A 16,474-nucleotide genomic window follows, 5' to 3' on the forward strand; every position below is an offset into this window, starting at 1 on the left:
TTTCCTGCTATGTACAACTGTTTTGTTTCTGGTCCCCTGGGGAGATGTGAGTTTTCCCTGGGACGGGTCCTTCCGCACCCTACGCGGCAGGTACCATCTGCCTTTCTACTTGGTGGTTCCCCCGGGTACCAGAAGTCTTCTGCAGCCATGCCATTTGAGCTTGGTGACGTGGGGCTGGTGAATTCGGATGTATCAGGGGGCTTACTTTAAGGAGTAAACCTTTGGGGATATTTTGAACCGGATTATGCCGATACCAACTTTGGAGAAACTGCTGACCCTAAACTAACAAAAGGAATAGGAGCAAATTTTTTAAAATCCTACTCACCACTTTAACTAGAAAGATGTCTTTGCATGGGAATCAGGTCCTACAGACGGCTTAAGAACAGGGTATGTGTGAAAGCTAGGAACTGGTGCCCTCTAAAGCTCTCTCCGAGCAAGTCCAATCGAGAGGAGTCCAGGTTTTCCCAGGTGTCATAGTCACAAGGGTTTAGAAGACCGGGAAGGTGGCAGGTCATCCACAGGGACTCGTGGCCACGAACCAAGCACTGAAGAGGAAACCGAAGCTGTCTCTGTATCCACAACGCTAACCCTAACCCTAACCCTCTGCGTGGCGAGAGGAATGATGAGCTAATGGGCGGGCCGGCTCAGCATGTCACTTACTTCTATTCCCTTACACTGAGAGTGATTTTCATCAACTGAAGAGACCCCCTTTAGCTGAAGTTATGGGCATAGTTAAAGGTAGAAAGACAACTTTTTACATACAGCCGCTACTTGAAGAAGCCCAGGTGATTTTAAAATAGTCTTCAGGTGTCACTAAGCAGGCATTGATCACACCCCAAGGGGTCGGGTACATGGCAGCCCCCGGGCCCACGCCTGTCTTTGTAAACAGCTGTGTTGGGCCGCAGCCACACTCGTTGGTTTACACATCGTCTGGGCTGTTTTCATGCTGCAGGAGCGAAGTCGGTGTAACAGAGACCATAGGGCCTGCGAAGCCTACAGTATGTACAGTCTAGCTCTTTACAGAAAAAAGTCTGCCTGCCTCTGGACCACACCAAAGTAGCCCCATCTGAGAAGGGAAAAGAAAAAAATACATATGTGTGTGTGTGTGTGTTTTATTTGTTTATATAATATATACACACATATATATACATACACATATAAACACACATGTTGAGCACGTAACCTGCACACACACTGGACTGTTCTCAAGAAAGTAAGTCACCCAAAGAAGGTATTATGAGCAGCTTTCTCTTCATCATACCTTTCAAAACATCCTCTGTCCTCAGTACCACACTCAGGCCACACCAAATATAAAGGGTTACAAATATTCAGATTTTATTATAAATAAAATACTGGTTTTTTTTTTTAACATAAAAAAATGCCAAGTGTTGCATTTTATTCACCACCCTGGAGAGCGAGACTGTAGAGATTAAGGCAAACAGCGAGAGTGAAGGCACATACCAAAGGGCCACCGTTGGGATTACAAGGAAGAATTCCAGGGCACAGCTGGATGCCCCGCCCCCCGCCATGACACGCAGCATTCTGCAGCAGCCACCCTGTCGATTTCATTACATAAAATACAGGTAACTAGAACTATACAATAAAATAATGTATATTGCAGGAGTGTGATGCAGGTATTGTCTTATAAAGAGATTTTATTTTAAAAATAAAATTCTGTTTAAAAATATACTACACAGATGGAGAAGAAGAAAAGCAACAAAACAAAACACTCCAAATTTCACTGCAGCCTAAGACTGGTGTGAGGCTGACCCCCGGGCTAGAGGAAAACTGTCCTGGCAGTTGATCTACGGTCCTTGTCCCGCAACCTTGAACAGAATGTCTCTGTTAGGAGGTGGCCACTTAACACGAGGAACCAGCTAGGAGATGCTGATGTGAACACTTGGCAACAGAAGAGGCCTGAGAGAAGCAGCCGAGAGAAAGCCAGGGTGTGCCATGTCAAAGCCTTTGGAGCCGACTCTGGTACGCCTGGAGGCGGCAAGGGGAGAACCCGGACGCACGGCCGCTCCCACTCCACCTGTCTGTACACCATCCCTGAGGCCCTCTGAGCGCTCAGCGGTCACACACTCCCCCCTCAAACGGGCCCGTCCAGCTCCCCCTGTCGGGAAGGGCCTCTGCAGCCCATTCCCCGTTAGACCCACATTGATGCTGAAGATGCCATTCAACAAAATGCGCTCACATCCTGCCACCGCCGGCGCGGGAGCGGGCCTGGGGAACACCAGGCCGCAGTTTCGGGTCCCGGGCCTGCATTGGAGGAGGGTGGGAGGCACCCCGCGGAGCGGCCGTGTGTGGAGGGAAGCGGGTCGGCATTCGCGCTAGAAAATGAACATGTCGCGGACACGAGGCGAAGGGCCGAGCGACGGGGGACAGACGCCATGCGAAGACCCGCAGACGGAAGGGAAGGAGGTCTACAGACACGCTGTGCCAGTGTCGGGGAAGAATGGGGTGAAGAAGTGAACAGACAGTGCCATTCTAGAAACAGGACCAAGTATATTTACATAAATTCCTTACTCTATAATCATGATAAACAACAACAAAAAAAAACATTCACACAAAAATATAAATTTGAAATAATTAATAGCACCAGTGTGTCAGATAATAGTTTCTTTCCCCCCGCTACGCAAAGTACAAAGTTGCATAGTGTTAAAGGCTATATATGTTTCTCGAAGGTGGGTTGGGAGGAGGAAGGGGTTGTGTGGCGGGGAATCTTCACGCCGTGGCCTTGAGAGAGAACCACAGACCTGAGGATCCGAAGCCGAGAAGCCAGCTAGGCAACTCCACCTACGGGGCCTCCCTCTGCACTGAGAGGGAAGGTGTCGAGTGGGTCTGGGTCACAAAGTGCAGGAACGAGACGGTGCTGGCAGCTGTGTGGAAGACCGAGTGCAAGGGTTTGCCACCAGGAGTCGGCAGACTAGGTGTGTAGTGGGATCCTAGAAGATGGGAACGTCAGAAGGTAATTGAGGATAAGGGTCAAAAGTGTCATCTCTCCCCAATGGAAGAAAAATGGATATACGGGATCCTGACCGTACAAGCTGCATCTAAGTTTTATCCCTTTGCTAGGAAAGACCAGGATAAGGCGGCTTGTTTCTTGTTGGTTTGTCAAGATCTTAGGGACCAACTGCTCTCTACCGGATACCAGCACTAGTTCCGAGACTAACACACTAAAAAAAAAGCTCTAGGAATTAGTTTGATTTCGGGAAAACAAAAACAAAACTTAGTGGTTATCATATCCCTATTTCTTCTGTATAAATTCCATTTCTAGGAATATCAGAAGATGTCTATTGGGGAGTGCAAGCTGCCCATCCAGATTTATCAGCTGCCCAAAGATGTGAAAAAAGTGTATCTTCCTAGTCAACTATTAACATATGAGAAAACGTTCAGCCTACTTCCGCGGCCTCATTCTCCCGGAGACTGTCAGGAACAATTGCATCCTTACCCGTGGATGGCTCCGTGTCCTATACTCAAAATAGCTAAAACAACTGACGATGGCTCTTGACATTCTAAGTAGCCAATACCTTTGGCACAGGATGTTTATTTCCTTTTGCGTAAAAGGAGGAGGGGTAGTAGATGTAGGTGCACTTTCTTATCGATAGATTGGATATACTGGCCATCACCACGCTACTACTCGTAGCCGAACTTTTCCTTCATAGAAACAAGAGTACTAAGACCGAGGAGGTTCTGTTGGTATCAGGGAGAAAAGGGAGGGCTACTTGCTCAGCCCCGGCAGACAATGGTTCCCACGAAGGGTTTACACCACCGTATGATAACGTAAGACGCCACGTCCTCATGGGACTCAGAAGGGAAAGTGTGGGTAAGGGAGCGTCTTCCGTGGAAGAGAGACTATCAGATAAAACCCTTTGTTCCCGATTCATGATGTCTGACTTGCTTCTCTTTAAGCTTTGTGAATTTTCCTGGTTCAAAAGGACAGTGGTGGAGAGCAGCAGAGAAGTGGGGGTCTGAAAAAAATGTAATCTTTGTGTTAAGGCACTCTGTGGCCTCACGAGAGCTCCCCGGTTGCGGGGTGCTGCCTTCCAGCCCTGAAAGATGGCCCTAGGGCTTTTCGATGGACGGGGTGTTGAAGCAGCCAGACGGTAAGGTCTTCTTGATGTCTTCCAGGTTGCGAATGTCCTTCATGATCTCCTCGATATCTCTGTTATAGTCCATGATGGCGGCCTCCTGCTTCCTGGCCTCGTTCTCCAGATCAGACACTTTCCGGTCGAGATCACTGACTCTCATTTCATCTTTGGCTTTGTTCAAGGTGCCTTCGATCTCATTGAGCTTGTTCAGGTCCACTGTGTCCAGCTGCCCTGTAGAGTCAGAAAGGACACAGGAGGAAACAGATGCCTCCAGTAAGAATTACCACATCACTCCGCAAGCACTTCCACTAGTCTCTCGTATAAATGAAGCCAGCAGCTGCCCTTATGCCATGGTGGCCTGCAAAGGGGACTTGTAGACCATTCGTGTCACGCAAGGGCATGAACAATGCAGAGCACGTACAAACGTGGACCTAACTCAGCAAGGACAGGCCAGAGCATATAATGGATACTGGGCCGGATGTTTTGTCTGAGTAAACAGTTTTTGTGAAATGTTGTCTAAATACACAGCTGCTGTGCTTGAGGTCTTAAGCCTCACCTGCAGCTTTGAAGGTCATCCGGTAACATAATACAATTTTCATGTTCATGTATGTAATCTGTATGTCATTTCAATGCCATCTACTGAACATAAACATCTTCAAGCTAGAATGCTAAGCCCTTGGCTCTTAGTTTCCGGGGAGTCTGAGTTAGTTCTGGGGAGTTCTGTCCTGCCTTTAGGAGTTAGATGCTATTTGGAGCCCTCCTATGGAAAATGGCCAGGGATGAAAATGTTGAAACAATTCCAGCAAAAGCTTCGCTTTAAAATTAGCAAGAAAAGGAGGTTCTCCTGGAAAGGATTGTTTCCTAATTAATGAAAGCAGATGGCCATACAGTGCTCAAGGCTTTATGCATACTGTACTTGATTAAATTCTCACAAGACCATATTCCGCCAGTGATTCTCAGATGTTAAGTAATTTGCCCAAGTTTGCACAGTTTACAAGCCTACAAAATAAAGACTCCAACCCAAGCCAACTAACTCTAAAATTCAGCTCTTTCTGGCACAAAAAGCTGTATCTTCTAGCTCCTTTCATTTTAAAACCCATCTGACAGCACATCATTTATTATTCTTGATATTTGAGACAGATAAAAAATACACCCTCTCCCACCCTCCAAACAAAACAAACCAAACAAACAAACAAAAAACCCCAAACAAAACACTGACCAAAACTTCAAGGCTAAAGCAGAATGCCCTGCCGTGAAGCTGTATGGGCTGGAGTATCACCACTTTATAATGGAGGCTGCGACAAAATCTGTCTTGTAACAAAGCCTGCTCCCTATCACACTGGATTAAAAGAGCATTTCAACATCCTTGCATTTCCTTGAAAAATCAAGCTTATTCTCTTTTTGACAAACTGTCACCTCATCAGATTCTCCTTTTAATGAGAAAATGAGCAGAATTCCAGGCAGGGAAGTCATCTCCAGTTTAAAGTGCTCTCCCACTCTCCCACTGAAATCCTTGACTTCAAACCCTGGAAAGACGCCCTGCCAGCAGGACGAGCTAAGAACAGTCACCGCTCATCTATCCTAAACATCGGCTGCAAGTGAGCCACCTCGGAGTCCCTGGACTGTGGTCAGATTCCAGGACTCGGATCACATGCCATGGAAGGACCTCGTAAGTACTTGCTGAATTAATACAACCTTGAGCCCTGACTCAGTTCACACAATGGTCATGCTGTAGCGTCTGCTTTTGTGTTGAGTGTATCAGACCCCAGCGGCACACAAAGAATCCGCAATGACTCTACGGCCACTTACCCAGCTGCTCCAGGAGCTCATTGATCAGGTGGAGAAGGCTGGTCACGGAGTTTTTGGCCTTTCTGGCATTGATCTCGGCTTCCTGAGCAGCCTGCGAAGCCTGTACCGGGAAAAGGACAGATGATAGATGCCAACAGTTCTGACGGCGTGTGCTCATGTTCCTGAGATTTTTTCCCCCCAATCAGCCAGCAAGTCCAATTTTCACAGGCTTCCTCTTTCCTGACTCGTGAAATTACAGTCTCTCATTGTATGGGGTTCGGTTTTGTTTTCGCTTTTTTTTCTTTTTTGGGGGGGGGTGTCTTTCGGCATATCTTCATGGTGAAATGCTGCTATTTTTAATTCATAGAACAACCACGAGTAGGTAGTCTGCATACCTACACTGACTGTATATTTCAAAAAGGCCAATATCATCTACTTTTCTCACTTTCTCACTCAAGAACACATGGGAGCGGATTCGTGACCAAATTCATCAAGCAGAAACAAGGGATTTTTAAGGACGAGCATAAAAACTATGTTTTAGAACCAAAACATGTCCTTCGGGACACTCTTAAGAGACTTGATTATTAGAAATGTCCTATTCTCAGCAAAATTTTGTAATCAAGGGACACCTTCTGTAGCGCCCCTCCCCGTGTGAGCGCACATGCACACACGCACGAACCGGGGTGATACACTTTACATTTTGTAAATCAACCAAAGGTAAACGTATTTGGGAAAATTCCATGAAACCTGAACAAATACCCTGCGTGTGAGTCACAGGAAATGGCAATGGAAGAGGAAGTGTCTGAATATCAGAAAACAGATGCTCTCACAAATAAACCCAGTCAGGACAGAAGTGAGCAGCTTTGAGCTCCCCACCACAGAATTGTTTTCCCCGGTTTTTGGCTCAAGACACTGCAGCATTTTTGGAAAGAAACAACGTAAGATTTAAAAAAAAAAAAAAAAAAGGAAATGAGTGAGGGGAAAAAAAACTTCCCAAATGAACGCTGGATCTCTGTGGAAGTCGCAGCCATTCTCACTGAGCCCTGACAGGCTTTTCTGCGCGTCCTGGGAGAGGCTGAGTGACTTTGCCACGGGCGGCAGAGAGCGATGCTACCGCGTGCAACCTGCGGGCTCCAGCCTCCTCTTCCAGGACAACCATCAGCCTTTTCTCTTTTGATGAAGAAAGTTATGTGACAGACTCAAACAACACGGGCTTGGTGCCGTGCCTTTAGGACTGACGTCCATACAAATGGAACAGGGTGCGTGAGGCTGCTTTGTGTTTGTGAGGCTGCTTTGTGTTCGTCAGAAGTTATTTACCAGAAAGAACAAAGACGGACGCTCTTCTACCCTCTGAGCGGAATCCATACCCTCTTTTCTGAAGCTCATCAAGAATATAGCCTTTTCCTCCTTTCCACAGGCTCTAAACCCACCATATTAAAAACGAAATGCAGGGGCGCCTGGGTGGCTCAGAAAGTTAAGCCTCTGCCTTCGGCTCAGGTCATGATCTCAGGGTCCTGGGATTGAGCCCCGCATCGGGCTCTCTGCTCAGCGGGGAGCCTGCTTTCCCCTCTCTCTCTGCCTGCCTCTCTGCCTACTTGTGATCTCTGTCAAATAAATAAATAAAATCTTAAAAAAAAAAATGCAGAGACCCTCAGCACATACGAGAAATGGGTATTTTTTACTACATGGGAATTTCTTTCTGAGCCATCCCTTGCTATAGAAAATCGAGACTGTCCGAAACAAACCCCAAAAAGCGAACTAAAATAAAGTGTTTGCACAAGGGTGCTTCCTGTTACCACTTTCCTTGAGTCTTCTCTACCTGGATAAACAGGGTTAGTATTTCTCCTTCCTGTCCCAAGGTGAAAATGAGCCAGAGTAAAAGGCCTGTTTTTCCGCAAGAGTGGAAAAAGGGTCCTTTGCTTGGGCTGCAAGTGCACAATTAAACAAGTTCATTACGGTGACTGTAATCAGACTGAACTGCAAAGTTATGTTTCCACTTTGAAAGCAAAATATAGCATACAACTGAAAAATGCACCCTCGTTCTTTCTTGGGCCATTAATTCCTCAGTCAGTTTTGTCAACAACAGTGTTGTATATACACATCATCACAAAAGGTTAAAAAAAATTATATTAGATATAAGTTTGGTATGTTTTTGTCATCATCAAAAATGAAACACAAGAAACTGGTCTTTGTCTCGAGAAAGTAAGTTGCTGGGATAACAAGAGCAGGAAGGAAATTAACTTTTCATTGTATTCCTTTTTATTTCTTTCTGATTTTATACCATGTATGAATCACCCATCCAAAAACACAACTACATACTTTTCAATGTCCTAAAACTTCAATATGTAAAAAAGAATGTTTTGCTTTTAATGGAGAGAAGCTTTGGGACAGGACAATTGTGCAATAACCCCACAAGAGATCCAAATTCTTTGTCTTCTATGTAAGTTACTAACCTGATTCTTGGCCAGAAAACACAATGAAAAACAGAAGTCAATATGAAAGAGGTTCTTCTTAACAAGATGGAGAGACCTTTGTCATTAAACACCCTCCACTTTCTGCCCACGAGCAAACAGGCCCAAACTGCTTACCATCCCTGCCATCATCATATCCTGGTCAGCGTCCTCTTGCTTTTTCTTCAGCTCCTTTTCTGCTTCCTGTAGTTGTTTCAACATATTGTTCACTTCGTTATCCAGGTCTGTAACTTCTGCAAAAGTCCTTTCGGCTTCTGCCTTGGTGCTCGTAGCGTTCTAGGCACACAAAAAGGAACTATTAATGAAGAAAAGCTTTCCTCTTTCTAAGCTACGTTCCCACACCTTTTATAATCTGTACAATCGTTCGAAAATATAACCCAGAAAGAACAGGGCAGGAAATTACACTATATGCTGACTTAGAGAATCATTTATTTGGGTTCCAAACAACAGGAAGGAAAGAAAAGCTAGCGTTACCGCCTAACATAACAGCATTTTATATTTATTTACATTTCTTTCCTCTTATTTGTCCTTAATATTTCTTGTTCTATCACTGCTGTTTTTAGTTGAGGTCACACAGCTAGCAAATAGAACACTTAAATGGTGCACACTTCCCACCACATCATACTGGTTAGACCCTTTGACTTGGATACATTTTCAGTTCAAATGCAGTAGCCTCATTCTACTTGGCAGTTCATCACAAGGTACAAAAAGACCGTGATCCTGATGTAGGAGTATTTTATAAAATATAATTAATCCTAAAACCAACTTGTTCTAAGCAAACTAACAAATGCATGTGATTCTCGAACACAGTATTTTGAGAATCCGTTCCAATCTCTCCTTGAAATAAAATAAACAGATGTATTCCTTTAAATAAGAAAAAGCCAGCTTAAAGAAATTATTCCTTAAGATGATCGTAGAAAGGGGATGACACTTGGGTGGCTCAGTTGGCTAAAGCACTGGACTTTGGCTGAGGTCACGATCTCAGGGTCCTGGGATGGAGCCTCATGTCAGAATCCACGCTCAGAGGGAAGTCTGCTTCTCCCTCTGCCCCTTCCCTGCTCACGCTCTATCTCCCTCGCCAATAAATAAATAAAACCTTAAAAAAAAAGAAAAGAAAAGAAGAGATGAGTAGGAAGAATCCTAGCAGTGGCAGCTAACTAAGGTAGGGCTCAGATACAAAACATGCTCGAAAGACGGGCCTGAGAGTTTTACTGACCTGGCACTCTACACAAGATTGAAAAAAAAGTCAGCTGTCCATGTCAAAGAACTGTGTTTATTGGAGAAGAGTGTGATTTTTTCGTGCAGGGCACGCCATGGGCCCATGAAGCCATCCCCCTCCTTACCACGTAGACCCTGCCGCTGAGACAACAGCAGAAATGTTCAAGGGTCCTTTCAATGGTTTCAATGACTCTCCCTCCTCGGTCAACGTACTTAACTACTCTAACTTCCCAGTAAAAAATGAACAAGGACAGTTTAAGATAATCTTCCTGGGGTTGAGGAAGAAGTCTGCAAGGGCTTTTAGGGATCTGGAAAGAAACCGGAGGAGGACTAGAGAAACACAGGGGCAGAGACTGCTGGGGAGAAGGGCGAAGCACACACCTTCTGCACGGCGCTGGCGATCCTCTCCGCCTCGTGGGCCTTGGTCTTGGCCTCGGTGGCGTCCGCGGCAGCATTGCCCAGCGCCAGCTGGGCCTCCCTCGTCTTCTCGTTGGCTTCCATTATAGTCTGGTTAATGGCAGGGATTCGCCTTAAAGCCTCCTCTGCAGCAGTCTTGTTATCATTCACTCGTTGATCGAAATCTAAAATAAAGCAAGTTCAGGGAACGCATTTGAACTAGACTCTCAGCCAGCCAGAAGGGAACCTTTTAGGGAGCTGCAACGGGATTTTGTTTTACGAACAATGACCGTCAGGAGAGAAAAATGAAAAACAGCACAGACGGCCTTGAAGGACGAAGCGCCCAGCTTCATAGAGTCCTACGAAGAACACGTTTCTGGAACAAAGTTTATTTTTGTGCAAAGCAGTAAGTCTGCCGTTACTGCACGGCAACCAGTATTAAAAGCTGCAGTTTATTTAGTGTTCACTAAATGTGTTAGCTACTGAGTAAAGAGCTTTTTTATATGCCTGTGAGGCAGGCACTGTATCATTTTTACACATGAGAACCGAAGATTAAAGAGGGAGATACTTTCCCCCCAAGGAGTCACAGGTAAGTACGAGGTGGGTCAGGGATCCTCACCCAATCCCACTGACACCAGAGCCCATATAGCCAACTGTTATCTTGGAAAGCTTCCATGTTTATAGACCCTACGGGCTATTTTAGCAGAGACAAGTCCAGGACCCGCCAGTGAATTGAGCGCGTTTCTTTTTTCTTTTGGAAGAGGACAGAAGGCACGAAGATTGAGATGCTACTGGCAGAGAAAATTAAAAATAATCTTCATTTACCAACATGAACCAGCTAAACAGGCATATCTTGATAACGTGAGTTATTCTAATATCAGAAAATTTCCTTGTTTTTGGTTTTATTTTCATACTGAAGTACGAAGGGGTAAAATGACACGAGCTCTTGGACATTTCTTTGAAATCCCTCAGTATAAAAAAAAGTAGGGTAGATGTTGGGGGATGAAGTAAATGTAGTAAAAATCATTCACTGTTGAACTGGATGATAGATTTAGGGGATCTGTTATACCCTCACCTTTCATACGGTGTATATTTTGAGAATCTCATGGTAAAAATTTAAAAAAAAAGGAAATTGCCTTAGTGAAGAAAACATAGACATTGACGCTACTATGTGAGTCTTTCATACCCTTCAGGTTGTTGAGGATGTCATTGGCTTCTTGTAACGTATTTCGTCCCTTTTTGGCAGCTTCTTCTGCAAGAGCCTTGGCGGCATCTGCCCGGGCTAGGAGCTGGTCAGCAGTCTGCAAACACATGGCAGGATCAGAGGACACACCCTCCAAGGTGACTCCCTTCTTCCTCCTACCAGACCCGGCACCTCCCACCTTGCCAGCTGCCAGCACGGGGCAGCCCGGCCGGGGCTCCCCACACAAGTTCTGCCTCTGAATTCCTGAGGGCTGGCAGCCCCTGTGCCGGGTCCTGTCCCAGACACAGCTCACGCTGGCACAGTTCCAGAGCTGGCCTCAAGAGATGAAGCCGCCTGCAAAGCAGACCAACCTGCTGTTCAGTCTTTCCTTTCTCCAGAAGCTTCTTGACTTCAAGTTCCTTCCCTCTCATGTCCTCTCTGAGGTCCTCATAATCTTTTAATTTCTGGTCAATTAGACGGTCCAGATCCTCTGCTTCCTTCTTGATTTTATTTGCCTCACTCTGTGAAAAGCAAGTAAGGTTGTGACCTTGTAGACAAAACAATGACACTGATGAAAAGGCAGGCTTAGTAACTGTGTTTAACACTCAACACTCAGAGATATCTTTAAAATAACAGCACAGGGGCGCCTGGGTGGCTCAGTGGGTTAAAGCCTCTGCCTTCGGCTCAGGTCATGATCTCAGGGTCCTGGGATCAAGCCCCACATCGGGCTCTCTGCTCAGCGGGGAGCCTGCTTCTTCCTCTCTCTCTGCCTACCTCTCTGCCTACTTCGGATCTCTGTCTGTAAAATAAATAAATAAAATCTTAAAAAAAAACAACAACAGCACAGGTCAAGATTTTATGGACCTTTTTTTTTTTTTTTTAAATTGACGTATACTCTACACATAGTAAAATGCAGAGCACTTAGTGAGATGAGTTTTGGCAAATATATTGACCTGTGTAACCAACACCCCAAACAAGACACAGGATATTTCCACCCCAGGAAATTCCCTTGTATCTCTTTCCAGTTAATTTCCACACCTATCTTTTCAACAATGCAGCTGCCCCTGGTCTGGCTTTTATCACCAATTAGTTTTGCCTGTTCTCAAACTTCAAACATGCGAGATCAGACGGTACGTACTTGTCTAAAGAGACCGAACGCAACCCTGACGGTAAGAAAACTACGTCAATGCCTCCGATGAAAAAAGTAAACATTAAATTTCAAATTCAATGTGAAAAATAGAGCATTTATACAGAGCCTGGAATGAGGATTCAAGAGTTGAGTACAGATGTAATAAAATCCTACCACAACCCCTAGTGATTCTTGAGCTGCCTAACAGCATCCTGATGTAGTTCTTTCATTTAAACCACTTTCTTTTATTTCTCTCTTGTTCTCAACCAAAGCGTGCCTGGGCGTAAGGGTCTGGGTGTACTCTGTTCTAATAAACACAAATACATAATAATTTGGATTTATATTAAAGACTTAGGAGTGATTATTCCTATCACTGAAGTAGTCCTTGCTGTTTAATCTCTATAATCACAGGATTCTTGACCTCAGTAAGTGAACATACCTGAAGCAGAACTGGACATTACCAGTGAGTCAGCTGGAGGACAGAGGAGGTCCACGACAGTGACAGTGGCAGAGCAGTCAGAATAGCTCTTACCCAGACTGGGGGTGCAGGGGGGTGTGGGGTGTGTGCGTGCGTGTGTCAGGGGCGGGGGCTGAGGCCCCGTGCTCTGCACAGGTGACGGCAGTGGCAGCCAACACCCTGTGCACACAGGTCATCCAGCCCATACCTCCAGAGCTTCCGAGTCCACGGGTGTCAGCTGGGCGACGCTGGCATAGATCTCCACCGCCTTATCTCCAGCCCTTTTGGCCTCCTCGTGTACCTGGGCAGCTTGCTTCTCCAGATCCTGTGACATGTTCTTCGCTTGTTCATACCTAAGGAGCAAAAGATTTAATGAAAAACTTAGTTGCTTTTGGCATCTTAACGTTAACCACACTCATACTGGTTCAAATCACTGCAACAGAATTTCCGAAACTTCAAAGAAAATGCTATTATTTAATACCAACACAGCTTAACTTTAGATTTCATCTGGTCACTTCTATTTATACCACATGGTTTACCACCTATTTCTTTTTTGGGGCACCTTTTAAATACTTGTAGCTCAAGTACATTTTCTCTACTGACTCTAGGATACTTTCTCTCTTCTTTTTTCCTTGATGCAGAAATTTAAGTATCACAGCTAGTCTTGTTACCTTTCTCTGTAGTTACAGAAATTGGAACTAATAAAACCTCTGCGGCTCTACAGCCCCTGCTCCAACCACTGCACCATTTCAAAAGTATCATTAATGAAAGAGATCTTCCTGCATGGATGCATGCTCTGAATCCATCAGCATTTAATTTTTCATTGAACTGGGTCTACTTATAGCACAACTGAAGGGCCATAAGCCACTTTTAAATGACACTCACTTTCTATTAAGCTCTTCAATCTCAAGTGCTGTTTGATTTTCTCCCGCCAGTGTTCTCAGAAGCAAATTATATGCCTCAGTTGATGTATCATTAGCTGTCTTCGCCACACGTACGATGTCATCAGCTTCTTGTTTATGGCTGTATAATGTTAAAGAAAAAATAAACCATGAAACAGAACGACTTAATAGGGAAAAAAGCAGAATTCAGGTAATGCTCACTTTATTATATATACATATACTAATGTGGACAGAGCCCTATAAATATTGAAAAATTCTTATAAATTTGGAACTCTGCAACAATTTCAGTGGGGCTAAGTTTACAACAGCATTCTACAATCCGAGAAAATGGTATTTTCCAAATGACATTTTCCTATAAAGTTTATAGGGGCAAATGTCTACATTTCTTTCAAAAATTGCTTCTAAATAAAATCCTTTAAGAATAATTGATCTGTGAAACCACGTATGCTGGCAAGAACTCATCTAGACTTAAACACGAGTCCCAGACCTAATGTTTGATCCGTACTCTGGTTCAGTTACTACGTAGTCTTGAAACAGCCTCCAACTGCTCAGACTTCTCGTATGGAACCCAATTACTGGCAAGGAAAAGTAACCCAACACCAAGTGGAAAGCAACACGTCAAGAGGGAATCCAGCCAAATAACACAGATTTCAGCTGCGGAACGGCTAAAACTTCATAGTACAGTGTCACACTCCCGTATATGGCCATTCCTTTTCAGTAGGCTAAGGTTTCTTTCAAAATTCTTGTATGAGAGACACCAGAATAATTTTATTTTCAAGACCTAATTTCCTTGGGAATTTTCCATATGTTTTCAGCTATCTTCTTTTAATCAGAAGATCCAACTATGAAACCGTCAATGTTCTATGAACTAAATGACACAGCTCACACATTTACATTTACAAAGAATAGAAAGAGAACACATGCTTAAAGCAAGAAGCCAGAGTAATTGCTCTGAATAATGAGGCTAAAATTCTAATGTCGGGCTTACCCATGAGGGTAAGCCCTCTTACCCATGAGGTCTACTAGCTGCTCTGCAATTCATTCAACAAACAGTAACTGTGTACTTACTATGTCCCAGACGTTGTTTTAGGTATCGGAACTTTAGTAGTGAATGAGACACACAAAAACACCTGCCCTTCATGAAGCCTACATTCTAGCAACTACTTCAACAATTTTTTTCAATTTCATACTCTCTTACAACTTCAGAGTTTTTCCTAAGAACTATCTTAAACTTAGTAATTTTAAAAAGTCTCAAAAAAAATGAGGAGTGAAATGGTCTGTTTTCTTGGGCTGATTTTCCAAAGGTACTATGGGTTAGTAAGTGTTCTCTATTAAAATCTGGGAGTTAAACGTTTTTGTTAAAAATTAATTTTAGGGGCACCTGGGTGGCTCAGGGGGTTAAAGCCTCTGCCTTCAGCTCAGGTCATGATCCCAGGGTCCTGGGATCAAGCCCCACATTGGGCTCTCTGCTCAGTGGGGAGCCTGCTTCCTCCTCTCTCTCTCTCTGCCTGCCTCTCTGTCTACTTGTGATCTGTCTGTCAAATAAATAAAATCTTTAAAAAAATTTTTTTAAATTAATTTTAAAAACTAAAAAAATAACTAAATTCAACTGTGTTTCTTAGTTATTCACTTTAAGGTTTTGAAATTAAAAAATCTAAAAATGTTATAGTTTTCTTTGAGATGTGTAAATATAATTTCCCTCCAAAGCATCATGTTCAAATATTCAGTCAATATTCTAATTTCAAAGGAGAGGCAAGAGTACACACAGCCAATAACATTCCAGAGAAGAGCCAACTTTGCAAAAGTGGGTTATGTGAAAAGTGTCTGTGGGTGAAGGAGGGGACAACATGTCCACATTGTAAGGACAGTTATAATTTAACCATTAAGACACAGGGATCTGGAGCTTACCGTTCAGCAAGCTTTCGTGCCTCTTCTGCCAAAAGAGTCATGTTGTTTGGGTCCCCTGTAGACTCTGGCTGAGTGATTGACTGAAGACGAAAAGAAGCACTAATCTTAAAGGACTGAACTATTTAAATTTAATAAAGCAAGTGTCAAAACCAAATTTCTATTAGTAAAAAGGATGTCTCATTAATTCAAAGATTTTTCATTAAGCTCAGCATCCTTGGCTACAGAGTATGATTTCTATTTTCACCAAAGGAGAACGGAAGTTTAAACTGACTAGTGCCATAGAAGGAACAAAGCTAGAGAAAGGACCCAGATGTCCTTTGGTTTTTATCCCGTTCGTGATAAACTATTTAATGACAACTTTGAGCAACGTGGCTTTCTGGCTCCATGCTTAGAGCCAAAAAGACACAAAGAGTCAGTTTCGCTGAACCATTCAGCTGACAGTGAGACTTGCTACAAATTACCAGGGGACTCCTGCGCCCCAGCCTCAGACCTTCCCACTCACCACATTGGCAACAGCAATCTTTGCTTTCTCAAGTTCTTGGGTCGCGATTTCAATCAGCTGCTCTGTGCTCTCTACCCTGGCACGGGCTTGCTCAGCCAAGTTTCCAGTCTCTTCAATGGTATTGCGGATATTCTGTAAACGGCTAATTTGGCTGGATAAGGTGTTATTCACTCTCTGGAGGCGGTCCATCAAATTCTGGTCCACATCTGCAATGGCAGTGCAGAAGAAAATCCATAAATGATCTGAAGGGGGGGGTACCTATTTCACATGAAATCCGAGGTACGATTTTATTCTTCCGAACACAGATCTTTCTGATAAGCTTTCCCTAAGCCCATCAGCAGAACTGGTCAGTCCTCACTGTGCCCAATAGTACCCCCACTGTTGAATTTATCGCACTGCCTCCAATTGTGTGCCTGTCTGTCCCAC

The 16,474-nt window shown here is 44.1% G+C and overlaps 1 protein-coding gene across 1 annotated transcript in view; it reads right to left on the reverse strand.

The window, feature by feature from the left end:
• Window positions 1–1,311: 1,311 nt before the first annotated feature.
• Window positions 1,312–16,474, reverse strand: part of LAMC1 (laminin subunit gamma 1) — a gene marked incomplete at its 5' end in the record, with an annotated part of 126,039 nt that continues 110,876 nt past the window's right edge. The window contains 10 exons of the mRNA XM_080824502.1: window positions 1,312–4,325; window positions 5,904–6,003; window positions 8,471–8,629; window positions 9,953–10,152; window positions 11,154–11,268; window positions 11,522–11,671; window positions 12,945–13,089; window positions 13,622–13,759; window positions 15,547–15,626; window positions 16,049–16,254. Coding sequence (XP_080680628.1) covers window positions 4,069–4,325; window positions 5,904–6,003; window positions 8,471–8,629; window positions 9,953–10,152; window positions 11,154–11,268; window positions 11,522–11,671; window positions 12,945–13,089; window positions 13,622–13,759; window positions 15,547–15,626; window positions 16,049–16,254 — 1,550 coding nt within the window. The 3' untranslated portion in view covers window positions 1,312–4,068. The remainder of the gene's footprint in view (window positions 4,326–5,903; window positions 6,004–8,470; window positions 8,630–9,952; window positions 10,153–11,153; window positions 11,269–11,521; window positions 11,672–12,944; window positions 13,090–13,621; window positions 13,760–15,546; window positions 15,627–16,048; window positions 16,255–16,474) is intronic.

This window comes from Martes martes, assembly GCF_963455335.1.
Source record: "Martes martes genome assembly, chromosome: 15".
NCBI classification, from domain to species: Eukaryota; Metazoa; Chordata; class Mammalia; order Carnivora; family Mustelidae; genus Martes; species Martes martes.